General features: G+C 42.8%; 1 protein-coding gene across 2 annotated transcripts in view; it reads left to right on the top strand.

The window, feature by feature from the left end:
• The window catches only part of polr1b (RNA polymerase I subunit B), a 50744-nt gene extending 24066 nt beyond the window's left edge, over positions 1–26678 (top strand). For both annotated transcript variants that reach the window (XM_070885743.1, XM_070885744.1), the window contains 8 exons: positions 6216–6387; positions 8225–8506; positions 10083–10216; positions 16886–17056; positions 17624–17780; positions 22757–22953; positions 24393–24646; positions 25327–26678. In XM_070885743.1, coding sequence (XP_070741844.1) covers positions 6216–6387; positions 8225–8506; positions 10083–10216; positions 16886–17056; positions 17624–17780; positions 22757–22953; positions 24393–24646; positions 25327–26209 — 2250 coding nt within the window. In that variant the 3' untranslated portion in view covers positions 26210–26678. The remainder of the gene's footprint in view (positions 1–6215; positions 6388–8224; positions 8507–10082; positions 10217–16885; positions 17057–17623; positions 17781–22756; positions 22954–24392; positions 24647–25326) is intronic.
• The last annotated feature ends 640 nt before the right edge of the window (positions 26679–27318 follow it).

The following is a 27318-nucleotide window of genomic DNA, read 5'->3' as shown; positions in this document are numbered from 1 at the left end:
TTAAATCCAAGGAAGAGGCATATAAATTGGCCAGAAAAAGCAGCAAACCTGAGGACTGGGAGAAATTTAGAATTCAGCAGAGGAAGATTAAGGGTTTAATTAGAAGGGGGGAAATAGATGTGAGAGGAAGTTTGCTGGGAACATAAAAACTAACTGCAAAAGTTTCTATAGATATGAGAAGAGAAAAAGATTAGTGAAGACAAATGTAGGTTCCTTGCAGTCAGAATCAGGTGAATTTATAATGGGGAACACAGAAATGGCAGACCAATTGACAAATACTTTGGTTCTGTCTTCATTGGATATATTCAAGAGGGAGTTAGATATGTTCCTTACGGCTAAAGGGATCAAGGGCTATGGAGAGAAAGTGGAAAAGGGGTACTGAGGTGAATGATCAGCCATGATCTTATTGAATGGTGGTGCAGGCTCGAATTGCCTACTCCTGCACCTATTTTCTATGTTTCACGAAGAAAGACACAAATAACCTTCCGGAAATACTAGGTGACCGAGGTTCTAGCAAGAAAGAGGAACTGAAGGAAATCCTCATTAGTCAGGAAATTGTGTCCAAGTCAGCATGGATTTATGAAAGGGAAATCATGCTTGACAAATCTTCGAGAATTTTTTGAGGATGTAACTGGTAGAGTGGACAAGGGAACACCAGTGGATGTGGTGTATTTGGACTTTCAAAAGGCTTTTGACAAGGTCCCACACAAGAGATTGTTGTGCAAATGGTATGAGGGGTAATGTATTGACGTGGAGAGAGAACTGGTTGGCAGACAGGAAGCAGAAAGTCAGGATAAACGGGTCCTTTTCAGAATGGCAGGCAGTGACTAGTGGGGTGCCGCAGGGCTCAGTGCTGGGACCCCAGCTATTTACAATATACATCAATGATTTAGATGAAGGAATTGAGTGTAATACCTCCAAGTTCGCAGATGACACTAAGCTGGGTGGTGGTGTGAGCTGTGAGGAGGATGCTAAGAGGCTGCAGGGTGACTTGGACAAGTTAGGTGAGTGGGCAAACGCATGGTAGATGCAGTAATAAAATGTGGATAAATGTGAGGTTATCCACTTTGGTGTCAAAAACACTCGGGCAGAATATTTGAATGGTGGCAGATTAGGAAAAGGGGAGGTGCAACGAGACCCCTGGGTGTCATGGTACATCAGTCATTGAAAATTGGCATGCAGGTACAGCAGGTGGTGAAAAAGGCAAATGGTATGCTGGCCTTCATAGCTAGGGGATTTGAGTATAGGAACAGGGAGGTCTTATTGCAGTTGTACAGGGCCTTAGTGAGGCCTCACCTGGAATATTATGTTCCATTTTGGTCTCCTAATCTGAGGAAGGACGTTCTTGCTATTGAGTGAGTGCAGCGAAGGTTCACCAGACTGGTTCCCGGGATGGCAGGACTGACATATGAGGAGAGACTGGATCGAATGGGCCTGTATTTGACTGTATTTTAGAAGAATGAGAGGGGATCTCATAGAAACATATAACATTCTGACGGGACTGCACAGGTTAGATGCAGGAAGAATGTTCCCGATGTTGGGGAAGTCGAGAACCAGGGGTCACAGTCTAAGGATAAGGGGTAAGCTGTTTAGGACCGATATGAGGAGAAATTTCTTCACTCAGAGTTGTTAACCGATGGAATTCTCTACCACAGAGAGTTGTTGATGCCAGTTCCTCAGATATATTTAAGAGGGAGTTAGATATGGCCCTTATGGCTCAAGGGATCAAGGGATATGAAGAGAAAGCAGGAAAGGGATACTGAGGTGAATGATCAGCCATGATCTTATTGAATGGTGGTGCAGGCTCGAAGGGCCGAATGGCCTACTCCTGCACTTATTTTCTATGTTTCTATAACACCATTACTTCATCCTGATACTGTATATCGTACTAGACCGTCAAGTTTGGAGGGAATCTAGCAGAATCACTGTTTAAGCATCAAGGACTCTCCCAGGTTGGGTATCCCATTATGCAGAGATATACAGAAAGGCATTCTCTACTGGACAATTTGCAATTTTTTTAATGCTAAGTTTGGAGCAATTTTGAGCTATGGGCTCGCTAGGAAGTGGGTTGAGACTGTCCAAAGGTGGCTAACAATCTCAGATAGGGGAGACTTTCACCCCTGGACTTTATTTTAAATTACGTCCCAGAGGTGAGGACAGTATCTAACCCGCTGCGCAGCATATTTCCCAAATTCAGGTATATACCTGATGGTGTATGTAGCCTATGGAAAGTCAGGACAAAGTGAATTCCCCTCTGAGTGCATTAGTTTCACTGGCGGTGTGGATATGGGGATCTGCAGTTCCTGAAGCTTTGGAAACTCTAGCTAGTGGTAGAAATGTGCAGCTACAGGTGTGACTATGTGACTGGTATCTTTATAATGGGAAAATCCTATTGGATGCCATAATATATAAAATTTGTATATATTTAATTTGGATTTGCATTAGGTTTAGGTCTTAAATTTTGATTTTAGAGAAATCAGTTCAAGTAGTAGTGAGGTTGAGGATGGCATCAAACAGGAAATTTGGAATGCGCGCAATAATCATGGGTGACTTTAATCTACATATAGATTGGGCTAACCAAACTGTTAGTATTACGATGGAGGAGGATTTCCTGGAGTGCATAAGGGATGGTTTTCTAGACCAATATGTCAAGGAACCAACTAGAGAGCTGGTCATCCTAGACTGGGTCTTGTGTAATGAGAGAGGATTAATTAGCAATCTTGTTGTGCGAGGCCCCTTGGGGAAGGGTGACCATAATATGGTAGAATTCTTCATTAAGACGGAGACTCACACAGTTAATTCAGAGACTAGGGTCCTGAACTTAAAGAAAGGTAACTTCGATGGTATGAGACGTGAATTGGCTAGAATAGACTGGCAAATAATACTTAAAGGATTGATGGTGGATAGGCAATGGCAGACATTTAAAGATCACATGGATAAACTACAACAATTGTACATCCCTGTCTGGAGTAAAAATAAAATGGGGAAGGTGGCTCAACTATGGCTAACAAGGAAAATTAGGGATAGTGTTAAATCCAAGGAAGAGGCATATAAATTGGCCAGAAAAAGCAGCAAACTTGAGGACTGGGAGAAATTTAGAATTCAGCAGAGGAGGACTAAGGGTTTAATTAGGAGGGGGAAAAAAAGAGTATAAGAGTAAACTTGCAGAGAACATAAAAACTGACTGCAAAAGCTTCTATAGATATGTGAAGAGAAAAAGATTAGTGAAGACTAATGTAGGTCCCTTGCAATCAGAATCAGTTGAATTCATAATGGGGAACAAGGAAATGGCAGACCAATTGAACAAATACTTTGGTTCTGTCTTCACGAAGGAAGACACAAATATTCACCCGAAAATGCTAGGGGACCGAGGGTCTAGCGAGAAGGAAGAACTGAGGGAAATCCTTATTAGTCAGGAAATGGTGTGAGGGAAATTGATGGGATTGAAGGCTGCTAAATCCCCAGGGCCTGATAGTCTGCATCCCAGAATACTTAAGGAAGTGGCCCTAGTAATAGTGGATGCATTGGTGGTCATTTTCCAACATTCCATGGACTTTGGAACAGTTCCTATAGATTGGAGGGTACCTAATGTAACCCCACTTTTTTTTTAAAAAAAGGGGGGAGATAGAAAACAGGGAATTATAGACCGGTTAGCCTGACATCGGTCGTGGGGAAAATGCTGGAAACAATTATTAAAGATGTAATAGCAGCGCATTTGGAAGGCAGTGACAGGATCGGTCCAAATCAGCATGGATTTATGAAAGGGAAATTATGCTTGACAAATCTTCTAGAATTTTTTGAGGATGTAACTAGTAGAGTGGATAAGGGAGATCCAGTGGATGTTGTTTATTTGGACTTTCAAAAGGCTTTTGACAAAGGTCCCACACAAGAGATTGGTGTGCAAAATTAAAGCACATGGTATTGGGGGTAATGTATTGACGTGGATAGCGAACTGGTTGGCCGACAGGAAGCAAAGAGTAGGAATAAACGGGTCCTTTTCAGAATGGCAGGCAGTGATTAGCGTGGTAATGCAAGGTTCAGTGCTGGGACCCCAGCTATTTACAATATATATTAATGATTTAGACGAAAGAATTGAATGTAATATCTCCAAGTTTGCAGATTACACTACGCTGGATGGCAGTGTGAGCTGTGAGGAGGATGCTAGAGGCTGCAGGGTGATTTGGACAGGTTAGGTGAGTGGGCAAATGCATGGCAGATGCAGTATAATGTAGTTAAATGTGAAGTTATCCACTTTGGGGGCAAAAACAGGAAGGCAGATTATTATCTGAATGGTGACAGATTAATAAAAGAGGAGGTGCAACGAGAGCTGGGTGTCATGGTAAATCAGTCATTGAAAGTAGGCATGCAGGTACAGCAGGCGGTTAAGAAAGCAAATGGCATGTTGATCTTCAAAGCGAGAGGACTTGAGTATAGGAGCAGGGAGGTCTTGCTGCAGTTGCACAGGGCCTTGGTGAGACCACACCTTGAGTATTTTGTGCAGTTTTAGTCTCCTAATCTGAGGAAGGACATTCTTGCCATTGAGGGAGTGCAGCAAAAGATTCACCAGACTGATTCCCGGGATGGCAGGACTGACATATGAAGAAAGACTGGATCGACTGGGCCTGTATTCACTGGAATTTAAAAGAATGAGAGGGGATCTCATAGAAGCATATAAAATTCTGACGGGATTGGAAAGGAAGAATGTTCCCGATGTTGGGGAAGTCGAGAACCAGTGGTCACAGTCTAAGGATAAGGGGTAAGCCATCTAGGACCAAGATGAGGAGAAACTTTTTCAGCCAGTGAATTGTGAACCTGTGGCATTCTCTACCACAAAAAGTTGCTGAGCCCAGTTCGTTGGATATATTCAAAAGGGAGTTAGATGTGGCCCTTATGGCTAAAGGGATCGGGGGGTATGGAGAGAAGGCAGGAGTCGGGTACTGAAGTTGCATGATCAGCCATGATCATATTGAATGGTGGTGCAGGCTCGAAGGGTTGAATGGCCTGCTTCTGCACCTATTTTCTATGTTTAGTTAAGAGATACCGGGAAGTAGAATTACTGCAATATTTGACTGGTTGCTTGTTAACATAGAATTACAGAGAGTGCTGAGGGGATGAACATTTGGATAGGATGAATGTGCAATTTCCCCCCCAGGTTATACGTTACATTAAGTACAGGTTATCTAAAATATGTTATAAGTGAGCAATAGCATACTTAGATTATGAATTGGAATTCTGATCTGTTGGAGGGGGTTGAAATGTAAATTTCAATAGTGTGCTTAGAAACAAAATTCTCTGCCCAGTGCGATAAATCTCATTATTGTGAGCTGCAGAAATTCAGCTTTAAATATTACATTTCTTCAGAATTATGGGGGAAGCCATTGCTTTGCTTGTATACAGTACTTTCTGGGAAGGTTTGCTCATCATGTCTGCCTTTCAAAGTTTCTGCAGTATTTTGCTTTTGACTAAAGGTGAAATTGCCTGGGTTTGGAAGGGAATTGTCAGCCAGAGCTTTCAATTCCTCACCGTTATTCAGCAACCTTGTGCCGGAGAAGAGGAAAGTTTAAAACAAAATGCTTGTGTAAAAGGGAAAGCTTGGCCTTTGTAAGGGTAAAGGTTGAATTCCCCCTTTTAATAAAATATTTACAAGCAAATGGACAATTATAAAGTTCCCTTTATGTGTAAGAAAGAACTTGGTTTTACATAGCACACTCAAGTTTTCAGGATGTTTTAAAGTACATTACAGCCACCAAATTGAAACCACTGAATTACTTTTGAGGTGGAGCCGTTGTTGTATTTTAGGCAAGTGCGACAGACAATTTGTGCACAGCAAGGTCCCACAAACTGCAAAATGAAATAAATGACCAGTTAATCTGTATTCTTTGTGTTGGCTCACGGAAGAATATTGGCCAGGACAGCAAGAAATCTTCCCTGCTCTTCAGAAAAATGCCATAGAATCTTTTACATCCATTTGAACAGTCACACAGGTTTAATGTCTCTGCTGAAAGATGGCACTTCCCGTAGTCCCGTGCTCCCTCAGGACTGCACTGAAGCATCGGCCTAGGTGAGGTGTTCAAGTCCTGGAATGGGGTTTAGTGCTAGCAACTGAGCCGAGCTCACATTTATGCTTTCACTCATCACTCAAGTTCATGTTGGTACAAATTGCAGTTTTTTTTTAGTAAAAATGTACTGAATTATTTTCCCCTGATTCTTGACAGGAGAAGATGGAGTTTTGGTTACAGTCCATAAAATTGGCACTGGACAAAAAGAGCCAGAAAGGAACTATCCAGATTAATTCAGAAAACCTGATGAAAGTGTTTAATTTAGTGCCAGATCTATCGCGGCCATTTGAGTATCTTTTGGCCACAGGAAACCTGCGCTCAAGATCGGGTGAGTACTCTGCTATTGTAACAAGATGTCCGTATGCTTAGAGCAGCTCCCAAATAGACAGTTTTAATAAAGTTACTTTGGAAAATCTGACTGGAAGCTTCTGTTTGTTTTCTGTCAATAAATGTAATTTAAAATAAATATATATATATATATCATAGACTAGGACAGAAAATTACTCAGAATATTCAATAGATTTGTACATGTTTGTAAAGCTTGTGCTGCTGTACTTCAGGCAATACCAAAGCAATAATAGTAGTTCATTCAACTAGAATGCAAACTCTTCCAGGTAAAGGTGTTACTTTTTCAAATTCAAACAGAAGTAGTAATATTGTCTGAAACATGCTTTCTCAGGGTGTGGGTGTTGCTGGCAAGGGCAGCATTTATTAGCCCATCTCTCCTTGCCCTGAGAAGGTGGCGGTAATGAGCGGCTTGCTAGGCTACTTCAGAAGGCAGTTTGAAGAGCTGATGTGGGACTGGAGTTACATATAGACCATGCTGAGTAAAGACAGCAGGTTTCCCTCCCTAAAGGATATTAGTGAACCAGTTGGATTTTTACGACAATCTAACAAATTCATGGTATTCATATTTCATATTTTCATATTTAAACTTCATATTTAAAAAAAACAGTTTAAATTCTCAAACTGCCACAGTGGGATTTGAACTTGCATTCTCTGGATTATTTGCCCAGGCCTCTGGATTACTAATCCAGTAACATAACTACTATATTATTATATTCTATCACAGTTAAATATTTATACATGCCGGGAGATCCAGCTGGTTTGGCTAACCATTTTGTATGAGAAACGTTTGTATCTTGGCTGTGCTCATTAACATTAAATGATTCAGACATTCAGATCTGCATTGGGATCCAGTGGAGCCACTCTGTGCTGTGAAGTGGTGGTGGATTGTCGACTAAAACCTCGCTTTCTTAAATTAACGTGCTTTGTTCCCAATCTGGGCTGTGCCACAGTGGGATGTGCTGAATAGTGGCAAGATGATTCAGTACGAGAAGCAGGTCATTCTCAAATACCTGCTTATTTGAATCTACATTTCCAGTGTGGGACCAAGGTCACAAAGATATGGGGAACCAGAGGCTGTACCATGGGTCCAAAACAAGTCTCCTTTTGGGAGGGTTAATGTGAATTTAATGTCTCCCTTGTCTGAAAAAACGTTCAGGGGCTTCAGCCTTGGAAATTTGGATTTTTTTTTCAGTAAGAATTGAAACATCTTTTACTCTAAATCTGCAGTAAGTAATTAACAATGTATTTCTCAGCCATCAGCAAGCATTGACGAATTATTACAAATGGGACAATTGACATAAATGTACCATTTCAAAAGAAAGTACAGTTTAGATACAGATAATCCTTGGTCAATATAGCCTCCTTACAGCAGAAAGGATTATTGACTGATTTCATCCACATGATGCACCATGTATATTAGTATCCCTTGATATAGTGCTATTCTCCAGAGCTAAGGGCCTGGGATAAGGGTAATTGATGCAAACCGGCAAGTAGGTCACTGACATGGAGACTGAGGTGTAGGTAGATCAAAGGGAAGGAAAGTACCTAAAGAAGAATTTGGTCTTTAACTCAAAATAATACATTTCAGAATCAGGGTTGTAAAAATGTAAAAAAAAAACTGCTTGCATAAACAAACAAAAACAAACTTGTGGGTATTCTTTATTGAATCTTCACAAAAATGAGGCACATCTAACCATTATATACAGAATACACATGACTAAGTCTCTCGCCTGAGGAGTTGTGCTGTGTGTCTCATGATAATAATGACTGTAATTGTACATGTTAATTTTAAATTTATTTCTCTACTCTGGTCCAAGGTCTGGGAATGCTGCAGGATTCGGGTTTGTGCATTGTAGCGGACAAGCTGAATTTCATCCGTTATCTCTCCCATTTCCGCTGTATTCACCGAGGGGCTGCTTTTGCTAAGATGAGAACCACCTCTGTACGCAAGTTACTGCCAGAGTCCTGGGGCTTTCTGTGCCCCGTGCATACGCCGGATGGAGAGCCCTGTGGGCTGATGAATCACTTGACTGTTATTTGTGAGATTGTGACCCAGACGTCAAGTACAGTCACTCTGCCAGCTCTGCTTTGTGCACTCGGTAAGTGATGAGGGAGTTGTACATATAATTATATATATAATGTAGTGATTATTTGGGTTATTCATAACTGACGATTGCAGAGTAGGCTGCTTATACCAGACTGGTTTCTACATGGCTGCTTTGTCAATTATTAGCAGCTGTCCAAAAGTGGAGGCAGACTTAAAGTTTTCTTGCCCAGTGTATATTTCTTTTTACAAGTATTGGAGAGACTCCTGACGCAGCCACAATCTGCACATTGAAACGTGCTCCCAAGTTATTTGCAGATTAGCGGAGTGCTGACTTTAAGAATATCTGACAACTGTACCAGCTGTTCATACACCAAACATTTGCTGTGCTCATGGTATGAATGCATTTCAGTGGACAGTGGGAACGTTGATACAACATTGGCTAAGGGCAAGAGCAGTGGTGAATGGTTGTTTTTCAGGCTAGAGGGAAGTATACAATGGTATATCCCAGGGGTTGATATTGGGACCAATGCTTCATTTAATATATAGCAATACTTGGGTATAGGGCCATAATTTCAAAATTTGCAGATGACATGAAACTCAGAAATGAGGAGGATAATAAATAATAGACTTCAGAAGGACATAGGCAGACTGATAAAATGGGTAGACACATGGCCGATGAAATTTAACGCAGAGAAGTGTGAATTGATTCAATTAGAAAGAAGAATGAAGAGAGGCAATATGAACTAAATGGTACAATTTTAAAGGATGTGCAGGAACAGAGAGACCTGGGGGTTTATGTACACAAATCTTTGAAGGTGGTAGGACAAGTTGTAAGGCTGTTGAAAAAGGTTATGGGATCCTTGGCATTATTAATAGAGCACAAAAGCAAGAAAGTTATGCTAAACCTTTCTAAAACACTGGTTAGGTCCCAGCTTAAATATTGTGACCAATTCTGGGTAGCACATTTTAGGAAGGATGTCAAGGCCTTGGAGAGTGTGCAGAAGAGATTTATTAGAATAGTATCAGGAATGTGGGACTTCAGTTATGTGGGGAGACTAGAGAAGCTGGGATTGTTCTCCTTCGAACAGAGGAGGTTACGGGGAGATTTGATAGAGATGTTCAAAATCATGAAACATTTTGATAGAGTAATTAAGGAGAAACTGTTTCCAGTGGCAGAAGGGTTAGTAACCAGAGGACACAGATTTGGCATGGTGCGACATCCCATGTAAAACTTGGTGTAACTTTTACACTTAACCACGTATAGCTTCCGTTTGCAGTGGGAGTGCTTGAGTTTTGCACAGGAAATCCTGCAAGTCCAGAGAAAATGAGCGAAAAAAAATCACTTGCTGCAGCAAAGCACTCCCTAGGATTAGGAGCTGGATCCTGGGGACATTATGGCCCTTCATGTCGCCAAGTTGCCAGTGTCTTCACATGTAAAGGAGGAGGAGAATGATTATGCTGTGGTGTGATGGGATATTTGTCCCACATACCTGTAATCAAAGAAGCGGCAGTATTTCAGAATAGTTGAACATACTGTTGTTTCAGTAACAATGCTGCTACTGTAGATCTGTAGAGTGTGTGTTTTATTATCAATAGAAGCTCAGCTGTGAACTGTTTCTGTTCTGCAGGTGTTACACCGGTGGACGGTACACCCAGCAAGCCGTATTCTGAGTGCTACCCAGTTCTCCTGGATGGTGCTGTAGTTGGCTGGGTAGAAAAAGAAATGGGACCAAGTGTTGCTGATACACTGCGTAACTTTAAAGTATGTATCTGTTTTACTTTGTTATTTTCATGTTTAATGCCCATACTTTGGGATTACCAGAGGGAAAGGTTCCATTTGAAATGAATTAACCTTTTCTTTCAAGCCCCCACCCCATTCAAGACTCGCATTTGTTGTCTCCATTTCCCCACAGCTGCCAATCTCGTTCTCCAGTTGTACATTTTCAAATAAGGGGGCTGTGGCGTTTAGGGGTTTATGAGTGTACCAGGGAACCACAGGTCAGAGGGATCTCCTTGAGCTGGGCACACTGTTCAACCATGAACTCATTGAATGACGGTGCAGGCTAGAAGGGCCGAATGGCCTACTCCTGCCCCTATTTTCTATGTTTCTATGTTTCACTGCCACCAGCACAGAGTCTCAAGAATCCTGCACTGTGTATTTTTTCTGTTGAATTACTAGTGCATTACTGTTGTTGTTTTATATTGTAATAATAAGTGTTCCTGGCAATTATAGCACTGTTTCCCTTTCATTAGCTGATGGTGTATATTGGAGGTTGGGTTCCCGACAATGTGTCTGTGTTTTCGGGAGTGTGTCGATGATTGAAGGGTTGTAAACAATTGATTTAGCCCTCTTGAGCATCCCTGATTATAATCGCTCAACCATTGGTGGCTGTGCCTTCTGTTGCCTAGGCCCTAAGCTCTGGAATTCCCTGCCTAAACCTCTCTGCCTCTCTACCTCTCTTTCCTCTTTCAAGACTCTTCTTAAAACCTACCTCTTTGACCAGTCACCTGCCCGAATTTCTCCTTGTGTCAACTTTATTTGTCTCATAATACTCCTGTAAAGCGCCTTGGGATGTTTCACTACGTTAAGCCGCTATATCAATATAATTTGTTGTTGTAGACAGAAAAAGAATCCAGGGGAGGGAGCAACTCTCTCCCTCTTATCTTTTCTTTTCACCCTTGTGGAGAACCACCTTCTGTAAGTGAGGTACAAAGTGGGGCTTTGTATCACTCAGGGTTTTTCCACTTTCCATCAAAAGTGGGAATGGAGTGGTGTGGGGAATTCTGGGGTGTGATCCTAAAAGAAAAATCTTGAAGCCTTTAATGAAGTAACAACAACTCATTCTTAGTAATGAAATATATCACATCCGATTCCCTCCCCCCCCCCCCCCACACCCTCTCTTCCCCCCCCCCCCCCCCCTCTCCTCCCCACACACACATTTCCTCCCTCTCCTGCTATCACTAACTCTTGAGAGGTACAATTCCATGCATGTAGGGCACCCCCCAGTATCTTGCTGAATGTGTGAATTTGGATAGTGAATGACAGCAAGCTGTTCACCCACAGTTGGCAGTGGCCAACATAGCCATTCTCCTGGTTAATGATCAGGGACAGGTACTGTTCTTTACTGTATGGGTGGAGCTGCGGAATAGCAATGGGCAGAAAATGCTAGTGGGAGTTGTGTACAGACCACCGAACAGTAGCAGTGAGGTTGGGGACAGCATTAAACAAGAAATTAGGGATGCGTGCAATAAAGATACAGCAGTTATCATGGGCGACTTTAATCTACATATAGATTGGGCTAACCAAACTGGTAGCAATACGGTGGAGGAGGATTTCCTGGAATGTATTAGGGATGGTTTTCTGGACCAATATGTCGAGGAACCAAATAGAGGGCTGGCCATCCTAGACTGGGTGATGTGTAATGAGAAAGCAATCTTGTTGTGTGAGGTCCCTTGGGGAAGAGTGACCATAATATGGTAGAATTCTTTATTAAGATAGAGAGTGACACAGTTAATTCAGAGACTAGGGTCCTGAACTTAAGGAAAGGCAACTTCGATGGTATGAGATGTGAATTGGCTAGAATAGACTTAGAGAGTTGACGGTGGATAGGCAATGGCAAACATTTCAAGATCACATGGATGAACTTCAACAAATGTACATCCCTGTCTGGAGTAAAAATAAAACTGGGAAGGTGGCTCAACCATGGCTAACAAGGGAAATTAAGGATAGTGTTAAATCCAAGGAGGAGGCATATAAATTGGCCAGAAAAAGCAGCAAACCTGAGGACTGGGAGAAATTTAGAATTCAGCAGAGGAGGATAAAGGTTTTAATTAGGAGGGTGGAAATAGAGTACGAGAGGAAGCTTGCCGGGAACATAAAAACCGACTGCAAAAGCTTCTATAGATATGTGAAGAGAAAAAGATTAGTGAAGACAAACATAGGTCTCTTGCAGTCAGATTCAGGTGAATTTCTAATGGGGAACAAAGAAATGGCAGACCAGTTGAACAAGTACTTTGGTTCTGTCTTCACAAAGGAAGACACAAATAGCCTTCCGGAAGTACTAGGGGACTGAGGGTCGAGTGAGCAGGAGGAACTGAAGGAAATCCTTATTCGGCGGGAAATTGATGGGATTGAAGGCTGATAAATCCCTGGGGCCTGATAGTCTGCATCCCAGAGTACTTAAGGAAGTGACCCAAGAAATAGTGGATGCATAGGTGATCATTTTCCAACAGTCTATCAACTCTGGATCAGTTCCTATGGACTGGAGGGTAGCTAATGTAACACCACTTTTTAAGAAAGGAGGGAGAGAAAACTGGTAATTATAGACTGGTTAGCCTGATATCAGTAGTGGGGAAAATGTTGGAATCAATTATTAAAGATGAAATAACAGCGCATTTTGAACGCAGTGACCGGATCGGTCCAAGTCAACATGGATTTATGAAAGGGAAATTATGCTTGACAAATCTTCTGAAATTTTTAAGAATGTAACTAGTAGAGTGGACAAGGAAGAACCAGTGGATGTGGTGTATTTGGGCTTTCAAAAGGCTTTTGACAAAGACCCACATAAGAGATTGGTATGCAAAATCAAAGCACATGGTATTGAGGGTAATGTACTGACGTGGATAGAGAATTGGTTGGCAGACAGGAAGCAGAGAGTCGGGATAAACGGGTCCTTTTCGGAATGGGAGGCATTGACTAGTGGAGTGCCGCAGGGCTCAGTGCTGGGACCCCAGCTATTTACAATATACATTAATGATTTGGATGAAGGAATTGAGTGTAATATCTCCAAGTTTGCAGATGACACTAAACTGGGTGGCGGTGTGAGCTGTGAGGAGGACGCTAAGAGGCTGCAGGGTGACTTGGTTAGGTGGGCAAATGCATGGTAGATGCAGTACAATGTGGATAAGTGTAAGGTTGTTCACTTTTGGGGCAAAAACACAAAGGCAGAATATTATCTGAATGGTGGCAGATTAGGAAAAGGGGAGGTGCAATGAGACCTGGGTGTCATGGTACATCAGTCATTGAAAGTTGGCATGCAGGTACAGCAGGCGGTGAAGAAGGCAAATGTTATGTTGGCCTTCATAGCTAGGGGTTTTGAGTATAGGGGCAGGGAGGTCTTGGTGAGGCCTCACCTGGAATATTGTGTTCAGTTTTGGTCTCCTAATCTGAGGAAGGATAATGTTGCTATTGAGTGAGTGCAGCGAAGGTTCACCAGACTGATTCCCGGGATGGCTGGACTGACATATGAGGAGAGACTGGATCGTCTGGGCCTTTATTCACTGGAGTTTAGAAGGATGAGAGGGGATCTCATAGAAACATATAAAATTCTGACGGGACTGGACATGTTAGATGCAGGAAGAATGTTCCCGATGTTGGGAAGTCCAGAAGCAGGGGACACAGTCTAAGGATAAGGGGTAAGCCATTTAGGACAGAGATGAGGAGAAATTTCTTCTTTTGTTAACATAGAAACATAAAACATAGAAAATAGGTGCAGGAGTAGGCCATTCGGCCCTTCTAGCCTGCACCGCCATTCAATGAGTTCATGGCTGAACATTCAACTTCAGTACCCCATTCCTGCTTTCTCGCCATACCCCTTGATCCCCCTAGTAGTAAGGACCTCATCTAACTCCTTTTTGAATATATTTAGTGAATTGGCCTCAACAACTTTCTGTGGTAGAGAATTCCACAGGTTCACCACTCTCTGGGTGAAGAAGTTCCTCCGCATCTCGGTCCTAAATGGCTTCCCCTTATCCTTAGACTGTGACCTCTGGTTCTGGACTTCCCCAACATTGGGAACATTCTCCCTGCATCTAACCTGTCTAACCCCGTCAGAATTTTAAATGTTTCAATGAGGTCCCCTCTCATTCTTCTGAACTCCAGTGAATACAAGCCCAGTTGATCCAGTCTTTCTTGATAGGTCAGTCCCGCCATCCCGGGAATCAGTCTGGTGAACCTTCGCTGCACTCCCTCAATAGCAAGAATGTCCTTCCTCAGGTTAGGAGACCAAAACTGTACACAATACTCCAGGTGTGGCCTCACCAATGCCCTGTACAACTGTAGCAACACCTCCCTGCCCCTGTACTCAAATCCCCTTGCTATGAAGGCCAACATGCCATTTGCTTTCTTAACTGCCTGCTGCACCTGCATGCCAACCTTCAATGACTGATGTACCATGACACCCAGGTCTCTTTGCACCTTCCCTTTTCCTAATCTGTCACCATTCAGATAATAGTCTGTCTCTCTGTTTTTACCACCAAAGTGGATAACCTCACATTTATCCACATTATACTTCATCTGCCATGCATTTGCCCACTCACCTAACCTATCCAAGTCGCTCTGCAGCCTCACAGCATCCTCCTCGCAGCTCACACTGCCACCCAACTTAGCGTCATCCGCAAATTTGGAGATACTACATTTAATCCCCTCATCTAAATCATTAATGTACAGTGTAAACAGCTGGGGCCCCAGCACAGAACCTTGCGGTACCCCACTAGTCACTGCCTGCCATTCTGAAAAGTACCCATTTACTCCTACTCTTTGCTTCCTGTCTGACAACCAGTTCTCAATCCACGTCAGCACACTACCCCCAATCCCATGTGCTCTAACTTTGCACATCAATCTCTTGTGTGGGACCTTGTCGAACGCCTTCTGAAAGTCCAAATATACCACATCAACTGGTTCTCCCTTATCCACTCTACTGGAAACATCCTCAAAAAATTCCAGAAGATTTGTCAAGCATGATTTCCCTTTCACAAATCCATGCTGACTTGGACCTATCATGTCACCTCTTTCCAAATGCACTGCTATGACATCCTTAATAATTGATTCCATCATTTTACCCACTACCGATGTCAGGCTGACCGGTCTATAATTCCCTGTTTTCTCTCTCCCTCCTTTTTTAAAAAGTGGGGTTACATTGGCTACCCTCCACTCCATAGGAACTGATCCAGAGTCAATGGAATGTTGGAAAATGACTGTCAACGCATCCACTATTTCCAAGGCCACCTCCTTAAGTACTCTGGGATGCAGTCCATCAGGCCCTGGGGATTTATCGGCCTTCAATCCCATCAATTTCCCCAACACAATTTCCCGGCTAATAAGGATTTCCCTCAGTTCCTCCTCCTTACTAGACCCCCCGACCCCTTTTATAACCGGAAGGTTGTTCGTGTCCTCCTTCGTGAATACCGAACCAAAGTACTTGTTCAGTTGGTCCGCCATTTCTTTGTTCCCCGTTATGACTTCCCCTGATTCTGACTGCAGCGGACCTACGTTTGTCTTTACTAACCTTTTTCTCTTTACATATCTATCGAAACTTTTGCAATCCGTCTTAATGTTCCCTGCAAGCTTCTTCTCATACTCCATTTTCCCTGCCCTAATCAAACCCTTTGTCCTCCTCTGCTGAGTTCTAAATTTCTCCCAGTCCCCAGGTTCGCTGCTATTTCTGGCCAATTTGTATGCCACTTCCTTGGCTTTAATACTATCCCTGATTTCCCTTGATAGCCACGGTTGAGCCACCTTCCCTTTTTTATTTTTATGCCAGACAGGAATGTACAATTGTTGTAGTTCATCCATGCGGCCTCTAAATGTCTGCCATTGCCCATCCACAGTCAACCCCTTAAGTATCATTCGCCAATCCATCCCAGCCAATTCACGCCTCATACCTTCAAAGTTAGCCTTCTTTAAGTTCTGGACCATGGTCACTGAATTAACTGTTTCATTCTCCATCCCAATGCAGAATTCCACCATATTATGGTCACTCTTCCCCAAGGGGCCTCGCACAACGAGATTGCTAATTAATCCTCTCTCATTACATAACACCCAGCCTAACATGGCCTCCCCCCTAGTTGGTTCCTCAACATATTGGTCTAAAAAACCATCCCTTATGCACTCCAGAAAATCCTCCTCCACCGTATTGCTTCCAGTTTGGTTAGCCCAATCTATGTGCATATTAACCTATGGAATTCCCTACTACAGAGAATTGTTGATGCCAGTTCATTGGATATATTTAAGAGGGAGTTAGATATGGCCCTTGCGGCTAATGGGATCAAGGGGTATGGAGAGAAAGCAGGAAAGGATTACTGAGGTGAATGATCAGCCATGATCTTATTGAATGGTGGTGCAGGCTCGAAGGGCCGAATGGCCTACTCCTACACCAATTTTCTATGTTTACTTCACCTCTCCTCTCAGCTTACAATGCTGACACCAATTGCAAAGTCGTTACCTCTGCTGAGTTCAGCTAATTCAACACAGACCTAGACCATGCCTAATCTGTACGTTTTTTGCTGTTCGCAGGAAAAACTCACTTGACCGAGTCGGCATATTTTTAATTAACAATGCCAAATACCAGAGGAATAAAATGAATGGACGGTGATGAATGGACGGTGAGGAGGAAATCTTAATAATGTTGCCTGTGGTTTGTTTTGCTGATAGATACTACAGCTGAAAAAAGTGCCTCCATGGATTGAAATCGTTCTTATTCCGATGATGGGTAAGCCCAGCATTTACCCAGGATTGTATCTCTTCACCACTATGTGTCGGATGGTGCGGCCTGTGAGAAACCTGGCCTTGGGAAAAGAGGAGCTTATTGGGACACTCGAACAGGTAATAATCTCCCAATACTGGCCATACATCCATCAGGAGCTCTAACCCATTGCTCATAAGGTGGTAAAATAGATTTGGAGGAAGATGGGCCTTCGACCTAATTGATCTCCAGCATACTAAATCCTACTAACTTCCCATCCCAGCAGCTAACTGATCCTTAAATAAGTCCATTTTCTTATTAACAAGTGAGACATGTTGTGATACAAATATTAAAATTTTTGACTGCACTGAAATCATACCAGAGAGGAGGAGTTTGGATACTTGCCAGACATCCCTTTACTTGTGTAATACCAGTGGGTAGGCATGTAGATGCACCCTGAGCATTCGCTTATCTTGTGTCCAGCCCATCCACTGCTCTGTTTAAGTGAAGATGATGCAACCCTCTGCAAAGGAGACCCATGAATTAGTGTCTGAGGAAACTAATAACAGGCTAAAGATAAAGATAAATACTTAACGGTTCTAATGTCACAATAATGTTCTCTTTTTAATATTAATGAAAACAATTTGACTATATTGCTGGAAAAAAAACTATGCTGGTGTTTATAATACATTCTGTTGTCGCTGCAGCTATACATGAATATTGCTATCACAGAGACGGATATCGTGCCTGGAGTAACCAGCCATCAGGAGCTCTTTCCCCACAGTATGCTGAGTGTAGTGGCTAATTTCATCCCCTACTCTGATCATAACCAAAGTCCTAGGAATATGTATCAGTGTCAGATGGGTGAGTAAAAATGCAGCAATTTATTCCAAACTGTTCGAACCAGCTTCTTAACACTGAAGCCAAAAGTATGCCAGAAATCAGCAGTAGTTTGGAGACTGATGAATGGCATCAATGGCTGCAACTGAAAAGAATGAATTAGCAAGGAAAGAAAATAGCAGTGGAGGAATTGGCTGGTTGGTTGGGCATGGTGCCAGAGGATGGTCTGTACCTATGGTACCATGCTCCATTGATTTAATGGTTTCAGGAGAAGATGAGGAAAGAAAATTGAATGAGATTATGGCATCGCAGTTTCCATTCATTTTAACTGGAGGATGAGATTGCAATGACTCAAAAGCGTAATAATGGCAAAGGCATGTAAGCTGTTCAAGTGAGTGTGTGATCAGCACACTGGGAGGACTGGCAGTGAGTTCCCTATCTCAGCTTTGTTGTTACAAGGACAGTAGAAAAGAGATGTCAGGTGCCTTCCTGCAGGAAGAGAAAATCAGGATGCCATGTATGCTGTTACCTCGAGACTGGTTTCAAAGCAGCCTTGACATAAGTAGAAATCCACAAAAATATTTTTAAAAAGAAGTCATTACAGGTTGAACCTTCCTCATCCGGAACCCTCAGGGCCTGGCCTGTTCTGGATAAGGGATTTTTCCGGACGAGGGGTGGTCACGTTAAATTGGATGGTACAAGTACTGAGCAAGGGGATATCGGGGCTGGCTGGCTTGGGGCTGGAAGTGCGGCAGAGAGACCATGGAGGGTTGCGGTGGATACCGGGGTCAGGCCAGCGATTGCGGGAGTTGGCAGTGAGGAAGGACTTAAATTTGTTCATGTTGGAGTGGTTCTGGATAAGGGATTTTTCCGGACGAGGGGTGGTCACGTTAAATTGGATGGTACAAGTACTGAGCAATGGTTCTGGACAAGGGGTGGTTCCGGATAAGAAAGTTCTGGATAAGGGAGGTTCAACCTGTAACAGTAATTGAGGTGTAATCAGATCAGAGTAATTTAAATTTTTGTTAAAAGCTATCTTAAAAACTGGTGTACAAAGCCTACTTTACACAAACTGAGTCCCAACCCTTAGTTGGCAAAAGTAGCAAGTCACTCAGACCTGTAAGATTTGAACATGGTCTGTGCTGAGGTAGCCGGGGCAGCAGTTAGGAGTGATGCAGTTTGACTCAGAGCACTTAGGTTGAGGATGGGTAATTGGCCAGCTTTCCCAGTCCTGATCGCTATCCATTGATCTGTGCCAGGAGTCTGCATGTATGGATGAGAGTGATGACAAGATTTCTCTTAGCTTTAAAGTCCTTCTATCGCAGTTGAATATTTTGTCAGCATGCACTATCTAAGCTCGCCCATGAAGAATGACCATTTAACAAGGTACCTGAAGGTGACCAGTATAGAAACATAGAAAATAGGTGTGGGAGTAGGCCATACGGCCCTTCGAACCTGCACCGCCATTCAGTAAGATCATGGCTGGTCATTCACCTCAGTACCCCTTTCCTGCTTTCTCTCCATACCCCTTGATCCCTTTAGCCGTAAGGGCCATATCTAACTCCCTCATGAATATATCCAATGAACTGGCTTAACAACTCTCTGCGGCAGGGAATTCCACAGGTTAACAACTCTCTGAGTGAAGAAGTTTCTCCTCATCTCTGTCCTAAATGGCCTACCCCTTATCCTAAGACTGTGTCCCTGGTTCTGGACTCCCCCAACATCGAGAACATTCTTCCCGCATCTAGCCTGTCCTGTCCCATCAGAATCTTCTACGTTCTATGAGATCCCCTCTCATCCTTCTAAACTCCAGTGTATAAAGGCCCAGTTGATCCAGTCTCTCCTCATATGTCAGTCCAGCCATCCCTGGAATCAGTCTGGTGAACCTTCGCTGCACTCCCTCGATAGCAAGAACGTCCTTCCTCAGATCAGGAGACCAAGCCTGAACACAATATTCCAGGTGAGGCCTCACCAAGGCCCTGTACAATCCCTGCTCCTATACTCAAATCCCCTAGCTATGAAGGCCAACATGCCATTTACCGCCTTCACTGCCTGCTGTACCTGCATGCCAACTTTCAATGACTGATGAACCATGACACCCAGGTCTCGTTGCACCTCCCCTTTTCCTAATCTGCCGCCATTCAGATAATATTCTGCCTTCGTGTTTTTGCCACCAAATTGGATAACCTCACATTTATCCACATTATACTGCATCTGCCATGCATTTGCCCACTCACCTAACCTGTCCAAGTCACCCTGCAGCCTCTTAGCATTCTCCTCGCCGCTCACACCGCCACCCCGTTTAGTGTCATCTGCAAACTTGGTGATATTACACTCAATTCCTTCATCCAAATCATTATATATTGTAAAGAGCTGGGGTCCCAGCACTGATCCCTGCGGCACTGCACTAGTCATTGCCTCCCATTCCGAAAAGGACCTGTTTATCCCGACTCTCTGCTTCCTGTCTGCCAACCAATTCTCTATCCACGTCAGTACATTACCCCCAATACCATGTGCTTTGATTTTGCACACCAATCTCTTATGTGGGACTTTTGAAAGTCCAAATACACCACATCCACTGGTTCTCCCTTGTCCACTCTGCTGGTTACATCCTCAAAAAAATGCCAGAAGATTTGTCAAGCATGATTTCCCTTTCATAAATCCATGCTGACTTGGACCGATCCTGTCACTGCTCTGCAATTGTGCTGCTATTTCATCCTTAATAATTGATTCCAACATTTTCCCCACTACTGATGTCAGGCTAACCGGTCTATAATTACCCGTTTTCTCTCTCCCTCCTTTCTTAAAAAGTGGTGTTACATTAGCTACCCTCCAGTCCATAGGAAATGATCCAGATTCGATAGACTGTTGGAAAATGATCACCAATGCATCCACTACTTCTAGGGCCACTTCCCTAAGTACTCTGGGATGCAGACAATCAGGCCCCGGGGATTTATCAGCCCTCAATCCCATCAATTTCCCCAACACAATTTCCTGCCTAATGAGGATATCCTTCGTTCCTCCTTCTCACTAGACCCTCGGTCCCCTAGTACCTCCGGAAGGTTATTTGTGTCTTCCTTTGTGAAGACAGAACCAAAGTATTTGTTCAATTGGTCTGCCATTTCTTTGTTCCCCATTATAATTTCACCTGAGTCCAACAGCAAGGGACCTACGTTTGTCTTCACTAATCTTTTTCTCTTCACATATCAATAGAAGCTTTTGCAGTCAGTTTTTATGTTCCCGGCAAGCTTCCTCTCGTACTCTATTTCCCCCCTCCTAATTAAACCCTTTCCCCTTCTCTACTAAATTCTAAATTCTTCCCAGTCCTCAGGTTTGCTGCTTTTTCTGGCCAATTTATATGCCTCTTCCTTGGATCTCACACTATCCTTAATTTAGCCACGGTTGAGCCACCTTCCCTGTTTTGTTTTTACTCCAGACAAGGATGTACACTTGTTGAAGTTGATCCATGTGATCTATAAATGTTTGCCATTGCCTATCCACCGTCAACCCTTTAAGTATCCTTTGCCTATTTTAGCCAATTCACGCCTCGTGCCGTTGAAGTTAGCTTTCCTTAAGTTCAGGACCTTAGTTTCTGAATTAACTGCGTCACTCTCCACCTTAATAAAAAATTCTACCATATTATGGTCACTTTTCCCCAAGGGGCCTCGCACAACAAGATTGCTAATTAGTCCCTTCTCATTACACATCACCAAGTCTAGGATGGCCAACTCTCTGGTTGGTTCCTCGACATATTGGTCAAGAAAACCATCCCTAATACACTCCAGGAAATCCTCCTCCACTGCATTGCTACCAGTTTGTTAACCCAATCTAAATGTAAATTAAAATCGCCCATGATAACTGCTGTACCTTTATTGCACACATCCCTTGTTTCTTGTTTGATGCTGTCCCCAACCTCACTGCTACTGTTTGGTGGTCTGTACACAACTCTCACTATCGTTTTCTCCCCTTTGGTATTCCGTAGCTCCACCCATACCGATTCCACATCATCCAAGCCAATGTCCTTCCTTACTAATGCATTAATTTCCTCTTTAACCAGCAACGCCACCCCACCTCCTTTTCCTTTCTGTCTATCTTTCCTAAATATTGAATATCCCTGGATGTTGAGTTCCCAGCCTTGGTCACCCTGGGGCCATGTCTCCGTGATACCAATTACATTATATCCGTTAACTGCTATCTGCGCAGTTAATTCGCCCGCCTTATTCCGAATACTCCTCGCATTGAGGCACAGAGCCTTCAAGCTTGTCTGGTACTGTACACCAGAAGTCAAGATCTTTAGGAGATGAGGAGGGAAGAAAATTGGCATGGTGGCAGTGGGTAGAATTAAATCAGTTGAGAAACAATTAAAAAAAATTTAAACAGAAAATGCTGGAAATGCTCAGCCGATCAGACAGCATCTGTGGAGAGAGAAACGTGGTTAATGTTTCAGGTCGATGACCCTTCGTCAGAACTGGAAAAAGTTAGAGATGTAACAGATTTTAACAAGGTCAGAGAGAAAGGGATTCCAGTTCTAACAAAAGGTCATTCTGACACACATTGCCTACCATTGTGTCATTAATCAAGGATAATTGGCAGGTCATCGACCTAAAACATTAACGCTGTTTCTCTCTCCACATATGCTGCCTGACCTGCTGAGTATTTCCAGTATTTTTTGTTACTTCAGATTTCTAACATCCACAATATTTTGCTATTGCATTAAGATTTTTTAAATCATGCCTTTTTGGCCAATGCTAGACACTGTAATGTAATTATGAACTTATTTCTTATTTTCCTCTGGTGATATTTTGTGTCACAGTTTATGACACTTTTTTAGTCTGCAAAGTATTGCTTATTTCTGTTCAGAAAACGAATAATGCAGCTAATATACATGTATAACAAATGCTTGGCTTATTCTTTTTAAGTGAATTTGTGACATGGCCTTTTCCTGTTTTGATTATATATTGCAGCCCAACAAATGATTTACTTCCACTTATTCCTTTTAGGGAAGCAAACAATGGGTTTTCCATTACACACTTATCCAGACAGATCTGATAACAAACTCTATCGTCTTCAAACTCCACAGAGCCCTCTTGTGCGGCCGCACATGTACGACTACTTTAATATGGATAACTATCCCATAGGGACAAATGCTATTGTAGCTGTCATCTCATACACTGGATATGACATGGAAGATGCTATGGTCTGTATTTGCTTCTTAATTCTGCTGAGTCTGCACCCCTACACTCATAACCAGAACAGCAACTAGTGTTTTTAATGATTGAGACAAGTGATGTTCCTTACTTGTCATTAAAAAGAAAACATCTCTTCAATTTTCTTGTTGGTGATTGAAAGCTCCACCTGGGTTGGTCACTTCTGTTATTGAGAGGGGCAGTCAACACTTGCTTATAGACTCAGTGCTCACTGGGGCCAATCTCACATGTTATCACAAGAGGCATATGATAGCAACTCGTGTGTCCCAACTCCCATCTTGTTCTTATTGCAGGAGATGTTATTGAAACCTGCACTGTAACTCAAATCAGGAACAGAGTGTATTGGAGATCATATACATATGTTGATGGGGTTAGATGAAGTAAGGTGGGAGGAGGCTCGTGCGGAGCATAGGCACCAGTATGAACCAGTTTCTGTGCTGTAAATACTATGTAATGTAACGTAATTCTGTCTTCTTGCATGGGGAATCTTGCATGGGGAAACTTACCTTCATGTTTTTAAATTTAAACACTTGCCTGTTCCGATACTGTAGGAATCCCTTCCAGTTTCACTAGATCTTTCTCTAGTTTTAGAAACCATCAAATCAAACCCATGAAGAAACCTCCGCCTTTCTCTTGTTATATCACCTGAATTTTATTATGTTTATTTTAGTAATTTATGCTTTTCATACAGTATATTCTGTATAGCTCCTCCACGTAGTTTGATTCAGGAAGTTAAATTACCCAGTTAGGTAAGAGCAGCTGTTCTACTGGGCAGCGCAGGAGTCACCAAGCACTGCATGTAAAATTAAAACACAGGCAAGTTACTGATGCACAGAATACACGACGCGGACCACAAGTGTGCTGAGGGTCCATCAGCTGTCCATAAATTTAATTTTCACCGGACTGTTCTTCTCTTATAATGCAACATTAACCAGTGAGTTAGACAGTGGGCTCTGGACCAGGGTTTTTACATCTCCGTCTGATGAGCTGAAAGTCTCCTCAGATGGCCGGAAGCATCCAATATAAAAACTGTCACTAAATTAGCAGTGTCACTCCAGGGGATTGCTGGATTAGGAAATGGAAACTGACACACTGGTTCAGTTTCTGAGGTTTGTTTTGAGAGACATTGTTGGGGCAGTATAGAGAGAGCTTTAGTCAGCATCTGACTGCTATATCTGACTCGGGAGTGCCTGATGGACTGGATATATGAACTGGAAATTGTTTCATTTCTCAAACATTCCATAATTCAAAAACATTGCATAATTTAAAAAATAGGCCCTGTAGTAACTCTGGTTATTGCTATTAAGTATTGTTGGTAAAATTATAAAAAGTTTTGGGAAAATTGAATTTAGCTTTGGGAAATGTTTTTATGTGTTGAACTAGTTGTATGCATTGCCAGCTCTCAGCATGTGTATTTTTTTATATATAGATTGTCAACAAGGCATCTTGGGAGCGAGGATTTGCCCATGGAAGTGTTTATAAGACTGAAATGATAGACCTTGATCAAAAGATTAAGCAAGGTGATGGTACCTTTGTGTTCGGTGTCAAACCTGGCGATAAGCGAACAGCACAGAAACTCGACGATGATGGACTGCCGTCTATTGGAGCCGTACTGGAGTATGGTGATCCGTTTTATAGTTACGTGAATCTCAACACCGGGGATAGTTTTGTGATGTACTACAAGTAAGTAAAAATTGGATCATAATTTGCTGCAACTACTCATGTACGTTGTTACACGGGTAATGTAGGGTGTTGTGGGAAATTTGGTCTGAGTTCATTTACATTGCTTTTGGCAACCGAGCTAAGCGAAACTTGAGCTTGAATTTGTTTCCTGTAACTTTTTGCATTGTCTAAGATGGCTAGATGTGCTCTTTTGTATTTTTGCTGACTGACATGGATCACCTTTTTCTCTCAATGTATACCTTATAGAAAAAAACAAATGCACCAACTGGTAATTCATTTTGTTGCCAGTTGTGGGACGCTCCTGGTGCAGAAAAACCTGCTGTGTCTGGCTACATAATGACAGTGGCTGCACGTCAAAAAGTAATTTTTTTGCGTGAAGTGCTTTTGAGATGTTTCGATGACGTGATAAAGCGCTATATTAATGCAAATCCTTCCCATTTTCTAATAAATAGATGCAGTCAGGAAATTTAACTAGACTTTTAAAAAAAAAAAAATGTTGCATTTTGAACTCTCAAAATTCTGACTGAATGTGACCATGTCTGACTTGATTATATTTTGTTTCTTTCATAAAATTAACCTCTTCGTGGGTGGGTACTTGTTAGCCGGACACTGAGCTTTAAAGGTTGGTGAATAGATTAAGTATTAATGTAACTTTTTTTTTGCTGTTTATTTTCCCACAGGAGCAAAGAAAGCTGTGTTGTGGATAACATCAAAGTCTGCAGCAACGATAATGGAACAGCACAGTTTAAGCGTGCGTGCATCACTATGAGGGTCCCTCGTAACCCCACTATTGGAGATAAGTTTGCTAGTCGACATGGACAAAAGGGCATCTTGAGCCGACTATGGCCAGCAGAGGACATGCCGTTCACAGAGAGCGGAATGATGCCAGACATTCTGTTCAATCCCCACGGATTCCCTTCCCGTATGACCATAGGGATGCTGATCGAAAGCATGGCGGGCAAGTCTGCCGCCATGCACGGCCTGTGCCACGATGCCACGCCGTTCACGTTCTCGGAGGAAAACTCTGCCCTGGAATACTTTGGGAAGATGCTGCAGGCTGCTGGTTACAACTACTACGGGACGGAAAGGCTCTACAGTGGCATCAGCGGGCTGGAGCTGGAGGCGGACATTTTCATCGGGGTGGTATACTACCAGCGCCTGCGTCACATGGTGTCTGACAAGTTCCAAGTTAGAACTACAGGGGCGAGGGATAAGGTGACGAACCAGCCCCTGGGAGGAAGAAATGTCCAAGGCGGCATTCGATTTGGGGAGATGGAACGCGATGCCCTGCTGGCTCACGGAACGTCCTTCTTGCTTCAAGACCGCCTCTTCAATTGCTCCGACCGCTCCATGGCTCACGTGTGCATCAAGTGTGGCAGCCTTCTGTCGCCAACACTGGAAAAGCCCCCGCCGTCGTGGTCTGCCACGCGTCACAGGAAGCACCAGTGTACTGTCTGTCAACAATCTGACACCATCGAGATTATCTCTGTGCCCTACGTTTTCCGATACTTCGTAGCTGAACTGGCGGCGATGAACATTAATGTTCGACTCAACGTGAGATGATCCGGCAGATTCGCTCTGGTGGGATTTTCTTTTTAACAAATGGATTTCACTCGATTTGCATTTTTTGTGCAGAGGATGGGGAAAGAGGAATTATGGTGAAAGCTGTACTGTGCTGGAAGATCAGTGCCAATTATTTCAAACTGATTTGTATTCAGATCTTGCTGTGGACTGTTGGTGGCAGCACCCGCATTGGTATCCCATGGGATTTATTTGAGAATTAAGTTGCTTTCTCCTGGCTTGCAGATAATGCATTTGTGGTTGCATTGACAGGGGAGCTTTTAAAAAAATGTAGTTTAAAGTAAATTGTATACCATAACGTCAATATAAACATATTTTTTCATATTCCCTTTGTTACGTGTCCTAAAAATTTGCAATCTTAATGCACAGTCTGAAGACCGGTTTGTAAATGTCTGAGCTGTTCTGCTGTGGAAATGGCACATTAGTAAATCACATTTATTTTTCAAGAAAAGTTGTTTCTACTTTTATTCCCAAGCAGTTCTTCCCAGCCAAAAGGGCTTCTTCAGGTCCACTTGTGCCGCAGCCTGCTCCCAAATCTCAGCTCTGCTACTTCAAAAGAGATCGTCAGGGTGCAGTGCACTCATCTGTTGTCCTGATCTCCATTGCCTTCTCCAAGGGAGTCTGTTTGCTTGTTACCTTGCACCTGTTGCAAAGAATGGGAAATCAAAACCTTTTGGGAATTTGGCCTTGTGACGTTGGCTGGTGATTCAGGGAATACTTCACTGCTGAGGGTGCTCTGTCCTTTATATGAGATATGAACTAGGGTCCTTTCCGCCTGTCCTCGTTCAGGCAGGTGCTAAAGACCCCATTTTACTGGAAGTTCTGATTTCTTCCCTCAACCAACGCGAGAAAAAACAGATACATTTGTCATTCATCTCATCAGTGTTTGTGGGATTTATTATATTTGCCTGGGTAATAATAACGATTGCATTTCGCTGTACCTGTATGTGAAATGCTGTTATCCCTTTCTGGGAGTTATGATCAAGTGGTATACAAATGCAAGTCTTCAAGCCACGATCGTCTTCAAGTACTGCATAAGAAATCCCAGCAGGATGTTTTATTTTTGTTGTAACCTTGCACCTGGTTCACAA

This window comes from Pristiophorus japonicus, chromosome 7 (genome assembly GCF_044704955.1).
Source record: "Pristiophorus japonicus isolate sPriJap1 chromosome 7, sPriJap1.hap1, whole genome shotgun sequence".
NCBI classification, from domain to species: Eukaryota; Metazoa; Chordata; class Chondrichthyes; family Pristiophoridae; genus Pristiophorus; species Pristiophorus japonicus.
The sequence above is the reverse complement of the archived record's forward strand: the minus strand, read 5'-3'. Positions and strand labels throughout refer to the sequence as shown.